We start from the raw sequence: 9,023 nt of genomic DNA, 5'->3' as shown, positions 1-9,023 counted from the left end.
CTGCCACAGTTCATAGGCTGCAAAACGATGCTGAATGAGCAAACAGAACCAAAGCTGCTGAAGCTTCAGGGAATGCAAGGCACAGCATACAGCCAGCACAGCTGGTGATGTTAGGTACCAGTACAGGTCTGCTCCACACAGACCACTCCTTCCTGCCAAGCATAACCCCACCCACCCTATGCAACCCCCTTAGCCTTAGCTCTACCACTGTGCACAGCACTCAGCCCTCTCACATACCTTGAACCTGCACACTTACCTCTGCACATGTCCCTCCTAACAGCCTGGCTCAGAAAGAAGGGTCGAAAACCCAGGTCTAGGATCAGGCCCTTATCTCTCATGGATGGAAAGAATGGAGGAGGAATTGAACAGGGGTGCCAATTATCACAACATATGGTAAGTTACAGCTCTTCCTTATTCCTGGTATTTAATTCTTAATGTTAATACTTAACATTAAAATAGGATGATAATATTTCTGTTTCATATTTTAACTATTCTTAATTGAAACAGTCAATGTGGTTTACAGAGCAGAATCACAGTTAAAGGTATCCAATTCTTTTTATTCTTTATTGCTGCCACTTATCCCATTAAAGCTTTATGGTTCCTTTCAACTACACCAAGGTGTCATAATCTTTCTGTGCTTTTTCTGGTTTTAAGAAACTATTTTTGTGAGTTATGGTATTAAAGTGACCAACATTTTTCAGGCAGAGATTGGTTATACTGAGCCAAAGCAGCTATTTATAATCTCCATAAAATGTAAATCGTATATTTTTTAAAAAAATTTGCATTCATTAAATTTCACTGTTTCATCTAAAATTTTTACTCTGTTTCTTCGGCATTTAACTTGGGAACATAATTTACATTTTTAAGAAAACATAAAACGAAATCCTGCAACATACTAAAACATAAGAACTCACTTCCAGAGTATTACTCCAAGGCAAGGTTTTAAGAATCTAAACAAGAATCACAATAAAGTGCACTTAAAATGTACTCACAATGCTACATGGACATCAAAAAAAATTACCAACAGCTTAGACTGTACAGTGCAAAATAGCCAAATATGCAAGAAGTCCAGATTCTCTGCACTGAGTGCAAAATCTAGTACTGTACATTTACTTCTACAGAGGAATTACTCCATGGGAACAAACCGATGGGAAAGTTAAAAAGTTTTCTGTGCTGACAGCAAAACTGAGTTCACAAACTTATGTGTTTCATTCACTTGAGAGGATACATAGCTAAAAATGGTCAGAAAACAGAGAGAAAAGTAAAATGTCTGATTTGAAGAAGAGTTATACAGAATACGTAAAAGCTGAAAGGTGGAATGAAATCAATTCTTACATAGACCACTATAGCTATGACTGCACTACAATGAAAGTGTTCTGTTACAGCAGGAAAACAAATCTACATTAGTTATCCTGCTATAAAATCTTATGTGAGAAAGTACCTGTAACTTTAGTATGAGATAGCTTGTAGAAGTCTATCGCATAGAGTGTTGGCATTTTCTATTTACCTTGCTGCAAAAACGCACCACCTTGTTTGCAGCAGAATTTTACAAGAAGGAAGAGTTTAACCGATATCTTTTATTGAACCAACTGAATAGCTGGGAAAGATGTTAGACAAAATTAAAGTGTCCTTCTTCAGGTCATTTTACAGGAATAGATATCTAATGCAATTTATTTTATGTCATTGTAAAAATTCATCCTTTTTTGGCAGGGAAAACTAAAGCTAACAGTATTCAACACAATTTTTTATCTGTAGTAAGATAAATCAGGTGTTCAAATACACTTCTAAAAACATGAAATAAAAAACATAGGTTTGTTTCCGATAAAAAAGAAGAATATACTTAGGAAAAGGTATGGACAGCTCTGTTTCTTTATGATTTTACAGGGTTTTCAAAAGAGTGAAAAAGTTGTAAACTTCAGTTTCATTCCAACTTACTCCATAGTCTAAAGTTTTACGTAGGAAGTTCAGTTATCTAGTTCTACAAACTTTTTTCTGTTTTATTGAATGATATAAGCATTATGCTGATCATTAATTAAAAATATAATAGCTACTGTATTTACTTGAATATATGATGACCCTGATTATAAATCGACCCCCCAATAATTGGATACTATATATGGGAAATTTATAAACTTGTTATGATTTCCCGGATGTAGAACCTAATTCTTGGAGGTTTGCCTTGAAATTGCCCCCCTTCCATTGCTACAGCAGGGAAAATAAATACGGGTGGTCAGATAGCCCCTCTGCCTCCCTCCACCCAATTGCTTCCCCCTGAAGCCCCTTATCTTCCTCTCATCTCCCTGAGCACGTGGAAGTGAGGAGCTAATTTGAAAAAAAATGACCTTGAAATAAACATGGTTGTAGCAATTTGCATATAGTACCCATAGGCTTAGGTCATCCAGAATGAATGCATTTGAACTATTTTGCAACTCCTGCAAGTTTTAGCACAGGTACTCCCATAAACACATTTTTAAGCAGCACTTTTGAACCTACTTATATGTAGTACAAAACTACACTTGACATCAGTTCAAAGCCAAAAAGCTCACGATTAACCACATACTTCATTGGGCTGGGCCCCACTAGAGTCAACAGCATTTCAAGCCATGGTCACCCCACAGCTCAGTGCATGCAACACTGTTCAGTGTGTGCGCAATGTTGTGTGCAGCACTGCTCAGTATATATCCAGATACCCCCCACAAAGGATCCATGTGCTGATTAGCCCCCAGATCACAACTGGGTGTTCTTGTCATGAGTCCCGGGATCCTCCAAAAATTTATATGCAGATGAGGCACAGAGCAACCAAAGCCATCTTCACCCCACAAAGGATAGGGCCACACTAGTCATATGTGACAGACTGAGAAAGCGGGCAACAGAGGAGTTTGGGACCTCCTTTGCTTCACAGATGTAGGGTCAGAGGGGACCTGAGCAGATCATCAAGTCCAACACCTGGGCAGGAATGAATACTAGGCTCATATGACCCCAGCTAGATAGTTACCAAACCTCCTTTTAAAAACCCCTAAGGTAGGACTCCAGCACCACTTCCCTTGGAAGCTGGTTCCAGATCCTGGCCACCCTGACTGTGAAGTGGTGCCTCCTGATGCCCAGCCTGAACCCGCCCTCAATCAACTTGTGGCTGTTATTTCTCGTTACTCTGGGAGGCTCTCGAGGCAACAGGGTCTCACCCATTCCTCTCTGGTCCCCCCGGTAAGTTTATAGATGGCCGCTAGATCCTCTCTCAGCCTTCTCTTGTGAAGGCTGAACAGGTTCATGTCCCATAGCCTCTCCTCATAGGGCCTGTCCTGCTGCCCCCAATCATGTGAGTGGCCCTCCTCTGCACCCACTCGATGCTGGCCACATCCCTCCTGAAGTGCAGCACCCAGAACTGGACGCAGTACTCCAACTGCAGCCTGACCAGTGTGGCATAGAGGGGGACGATCACCTCCTTGGACCTGCTCGTGATCCATCTGTGGATGCATGACAAGGTGTGGTTAGCCTTGCTGACCATATCCTCACATTGGCAGCCCATGTTCATTTTAGAATCGATAATGACTCCAAGATCTTTTTCTGCCACAGTGCTTTTGAGAAGGGAGTTCCCCAGCCTATAGGTATGCTGCTGGTTTTTTCTGCCCTAGTGCAGCACCCTGCACTTGTCAGTGTTGAATCCCATCCTATTCACATTCGCCCACCCCTGTAACCTTGTCCAGGTCCATTTGTATCCTTTCCCTCCCTTCTAGCGTGCCCACCTCACCCCAAATCTTGGTGTCATCAGCATATTTGAACAGGGTGCTTTTTACCCCCTCGTCCAAGTCACTAATAAAAAAATTGAACACTACGGGCCCGAGGACCGAGCCCTGGGGGACTCCACTGCCTACCTCCCTCCAGGTCAAATATGACCCATCCACCACCACTCTCTGGGTGTGGCCCCCTAGCCAATTTGCGACCCATCTGACCGTGTAGGCATCAATGCCACAGTCACCTAGCTTTTTAATGAGAATGGGGTGACAGTGTCGAAGGCCTTCCTGAAGTCCAGAAAGACTATATTCACTGCAACACCTGCATCTAAGGATTTTGTGACCTGATCGCAGAAGGCTATCAGGTTGGTCTGACAGGACCCGCCTTTAACTAACCCATGCTGGTTGCCCTTGAGCATCCTCCCTCCTGCTGGTCCCACACAGATGTGCTCCTGGATAATTCTCTCAAAAAGCTTCCCCAGGACCAAAGTAAGACTACTGGGCCTGTAGTTGCCTGGGTCCTCCCGCCTCCCTTTTTTGAAAATGGGAACTACACTGGCCTTCTTCCAGTCTTCTGGCACCTGGCCAGAGCACCATGAGTGCTCGTAAAGCCGTGCCAGGGTCCCGCGATGACCCCCACCAATCCCCTCAGCACCTAAGGGATTTGAACATTTCCAGCCCCTCCAAAAGTTCCCTAACTCGGTCTTCCCTGACCCTAGGCCTGGCGGAGTCACTCCTGAGTCCATCCTGAATCCCAGTGGGGGAGATGGAGAAAAACAGAGGTAAAGAATTTCTTAAAAAGGTCTACTTTTTCATCTGGTGCAACCACCAGATTGCCAAGCGTATTCTGCAGGGGCCCCACATTGCCTGGTGCATTCTTTCTACTCCCTATGTATTTAAAAAAGGACTTTTTGTTGTCCTTGATCCTTGTTGCTAGCCCTGGTTCCATCTCCGCCTTAGCCTTCCTAACAGCCACCCTACAGACTCGCACTATGGAAGTATAATCCTCTTTGGTGATAACCCCCCACTTCCACTGGATGTACACCTCCTTTTTGGCTTTCAGACGTCCCTGAGTGCCTTTGGTGAGCCAAGGGGGCTTTTGAGCACTCTTGACCCCTTTGGCTCACACTGGGACTGTCACCCCTTGGGCTCGGAGGATCAATTCCTCAAGGAACAACCACTCGTCTTGGACACCTAGTTCCCTTACTCTTTGGGACCGCAATGCCTCTCCTACCGATCTCCTCAACTTGTCGAAGTCGGCCCTCCTAAAGTCAAGGATTACTGCCTTGCTGCAGGCCCTTGACACCCTGCGCTGGATGGTGAATTCCAGTAGGCGATGATTGCTATCACTCAGGTGGTCGAGAACCTGGAGTCCCCTCACCAGGTCACCACCCGTGGCCAGGGTCAGGTCCAGCAGGGCATTCCCCCTGGTGGGACTGTTCATCTCCTACGTTAGGTGGAGGTCTTGCAACTCAGCAAGGAACGTACATGAGCGGTCAGACCTGGCTGACTGTCCTGCCCAGCAAATGTCCAGGTAGTTTAGATCACCCATGACGACCACATCCCTTGACATAAATGCCTGCACAAGCTGACCCAAGAATTCCCAGTCCAGCTCTTCCCCCTGGTTGGGTGGTCTGTAGTAGACCCCCCACTGTTAAGTCCCTTTCCCCACAACCCCCTTGTATTCTGACCCAGAGCACTGCAGCCTTCCCCTCCTCTGACTCCTAGTGATGTTTGCCAAGCATTTAAGGGTGGCAAAGAAACAGGAAACACTGGAAATGGGAAAGAAACATGCAGCTCAGCTGTGGGAGTGAAGAGGAAGAAGTTGGACTCTATGCAGTGTAGTGGCTCACAATAACTTGAAAAAAAGTCAGTAGTAAGAGGGACTGCGCTCAGTGCTCACTACCATCTAGCTTACTCAAATGGGCTGTGCTATCCTTGTGATAGGTTCACGTAAGAATGTTTGCCCAATATAAGTATGTACTACATACTCACGTTCAGTGCTGGTTGTATTTAATCAACTTCACAGTTTGTTTCCATTACTGATCACATGCTGCTTTTAGCAGCAGTTCAAAGATATACAATGTATTTAATGTGGTTTCCTTGTACCTGAATGTAAGACGAGGGGCTTTTCCCCTCTATGCTGATTGGGGGAAAATCTAATCTTGTATTTTAGGAAATATGGTACTTATTTATAAATTATATTTTATTACCCTGAAGTGCTGTTCTCACCTGACAGGAAAGTAAACAGCAATATTTACATATCTTAAATTGGTCAGAAGGTTTTTAGGGTGTTTTTATTGTTTTCAAATCAGACAGAGAGCAAACCTGCATTTTCCCCATACCAGGTTAGTGCCACAATGCCCAAATTATGGAGCCAGGTCCACTTTCAATGGTTTAAGGAAAACTTAATTATGTATATTAATGGTAATTAACCAGGTTATGCCTTGTGGTCCTTTTAAGGGTGCCATGGGGTGCCACAAAATATTCACGTTTTTTGGTGTGCAAACATGAACCACAGGATAAACCCAGAGATTCCAATTAAGAATCCACAGTCTGACCTGCTGTGATCTTTGAGTCCCTTGCAACAGAAGAATTACTCTAGTATGTCTCTGCAGTCAAAAAACAAGCGAAAACTAAGAGCAGATTATTTTCCAACGGGTGCCTCGAGTTTAAACAAGTTGAAAACCACTGATGTATACCAAGTAGAATAACTCCACCAGGCCAGAAGGAGAGAAAAATCCCAGTGGTTAAGGCACTCTCCTGGTACAAGACCCAAGTTCCCAGTGGTTAAGGCACTCCCCTTGGTAAAAGACCCAAGTTCAACACAAATTCAATTCCTTGCTCTAGAACAGGCAGCGTAGGAATTCGCTCTCTTCCGCTCTCTCATTACAGACCCTTAGGGCAGTGATCAGCACTGTTTTCTGACAGTGAACTAGAATGACCGAGTTCAAATCAGAGGGACCCAGGACTTCTCCCCACTGTTGCAGCAGCAGCACAGCATGGTGCAGCACAGGAGAATGCTCTACCCTGCTCAACTCCACCAAAGCCTCCCAGCTCCATGAACCAAATCCAATGGGGGCTGTGACCCTGTCTCGCTTTGGACAACAGTGGAAGGGGTAAAGAAGGGAATGTATTAGCAAACTGTAATGTTGTCCTCAAAAACAACAACCATAATTTCTAAAGCTTATATACACATTAGTTTTATTCAGAGTTTAAGATGTATCAGTAAATGTATAACATACATAAAGGTCTACAGGGCTATAATTTAATTCCAATCTCAGGACAGAGCACCAATTTCATGGACTCTTAAAGGGCAATGCAAGGAGTAGAAATATAACTGCATTAAAAGCAATTCAATTCTTCAAAGTGCTGACATGGCTGGTGGCAATTATTCAGAAAAGAGTAATAAGAGTGGCTATGATACAGTGAAGCTACACCATATAATCGGTGTGCTGAAAGGTAGAAAATTCAAAGAATATCTTTAAAAAAAGAATCACTGCATCCAATAGCAAAGAAACATTTTACAAAATTAAATTAAAATGAAAACTTATTTGCCACTTGGTTATGTAAAGAAGTAATGCAACAGAGAGACAACTGTTGTTCAGCAAGCCTAAAACTTTGCACCAGTATTTTAAGTTCAATTTGTCTTGGAATTTTTTATTAAATCAATTAGTGTGATATTTAATAAGCACCAATCTCACTTTTTGCAGTGAAAAATATCTTGAAATGCTGTATAATAGTCCAGTGTTTCATGAATTTAAAAACTATGCAATCTTGTTTTGTCATAAACTGTCAGCTGCCTGGACTCCCCATTAAGAAGTACAGTAATGGTAAAATGGTACAGCTCTTTATTACACACAAGAACAGTAGATGATACCTAAACAGAAAGATATTTCTAGATACAGTAGTAAGACATCATTGTTATTTTGTATTTAATAACATTTATGAATGTTAATAGCCATGATCAGTAAGGTTTTCCTTCAAAGGTATTACACAAGGACTTCTGTAAGAAGCTAAAACCACAGAAAAGTCCTGGAGTATATAGAGTTTGGTAAAGTATACATACAGAAATATTTGGGGTAAAACAGATAACATTAAAAGCAATAACATGTATAGAAACAGATACTTGCAATACCTTCATATTAGATGCCTCAGTTTCCAGTTTTGTAAGATGATTTGAATTGTCCTCTAATTCCTGTCGAAGGTTTGAGTTTTCCATCTTTAGCGCCTCAACTTGCTTTAACAACTGATCATATGAAGCTGCAGCCATCCTGGGCTACCCTTGGACCTAGAAATGTAGAACTTTTTTAGTTCAACCATTTTATGGGAAACAAACAACCCTAAAGTTTGAGCCCTGTTCAACACTTAATTTTCATCATTTTAATAAAAGTGTTTTAAATTACTATAGTCAATAAGACAAGCTCAAGACACACCTAAAGACTGTTAGCAATTGTTTTACTCAGTAAAATTAAAAACATAGCAAAGAAACAAATTGATTTTGGCTTCTGATATAGCTAGGAAGTGTAAGATGATACTATGTTTATTCAGATAAATAATGAAGCATTCACTGACACAGGAGCTGTGGAAGAAAGGTAAGAAAACACAAACAGGAGACAGACAAAAAGGAAAAACTTAAAATACTGGTTTTGTGAGGACAATCCTGAAAAGTAATGGAAACAGAAGGAAAAACACTCTAGGTCTTTGGAAAATTAAGAACATTACCAGGGAAAATCGTATCTTATACCAGGGCTGTCCAACTGGTGGCTCTTGAGATGCATGCAGCCTGCAAGCCCCTGCAGCTGTCTCTCCCTTTGCCATACAGTGGTGGAGGGGCCACATGCCACTGGTGCTGCTCAGGGGATGGGGGCGGGGGGGCTACACACACTGCTGCAGTCCACACTAAGGGGAGGGGTTCCCAGTACCATATGCGATTCCACTCATGCCCAAGCAGGACAGTCTTGCTTTATACAACTGGAGAGTTTAAAAGATGTAGTTACTTAGTATTTACACTATGCTCATCACTATGGTATTTAGGCATCTACACTACACACAAGAGGAAAGATGTCACCCAAGGTGGGAGGAAAGACACTCTGGATAATAGTCTTTAAGTACAAGAAGAGAAAAATAAGTTTGTACTTCAATCTCTAGTCTTAAAAAACCCCCAAAAAACCCAACAACCACTTGTCAGCTGTACCTGACAGATGCTAACTAGACTACCTACAAAGTCAATGGATGATGCAGATGTTCAGCATCCCTTAGTGTCAGACTTAGATATGAACGGGTCAAAGG

The 9,023-nt window shown here is 42.5% G+C and overlaps 1 protein-coding gene across 4 annotated transcripts in view; it reads right to left on the bottom strand.

Annotated features, from left to right (window-relative positions):
- The window catches only part of APC (APC, WNT signaling pathway regulator), a 223,955-nt gene that overhangs the window by 134,648 nt on the left and 80,284 nt on the right, over positions 1-9,023 (bottom strand). For 3 of the 4 annotated variants that reach the window (XM_019517263.1, XM_019517265.1, XM_019517264.1), the window contains exon 2: positions 7,870-8,022. In XM_019517263.1, the coding sequence (XP_019372808.1) occupies positions 7,870-8,004 (135 nt within the window). In that variant the 5' untranslated portion in view covers positions 8,005-8,022. Of the gene's footprint in view, positions 1-7,869; positions 8,023-9,023 lie in introns of those variants that run through there. The other variant, XM_019517266.1, reaches the window with a different exon arrangement.

Source organism: Gavialis gangeticus, unplaced genomic scaffold (genome assembly GCF_001723915.1).
Source record: "Gavialis gangeticus isolate Ggan-Ray unplaced genomic scaffold, GavGan_comp1, whole genome shotgun sequence".
Classification (NCBI taxonomy): domain Eukaryota; kingdom Metazoa; phylum Chordata; order Crocodylia; family Gavialidae; genus Gavialis; species Gavialis gangeticus.
The sequence above is the reverse complement of the archived record's forward strand: the minus strand, read 5'-3'. Positions and strand labels throughout refer to the sequence as shown.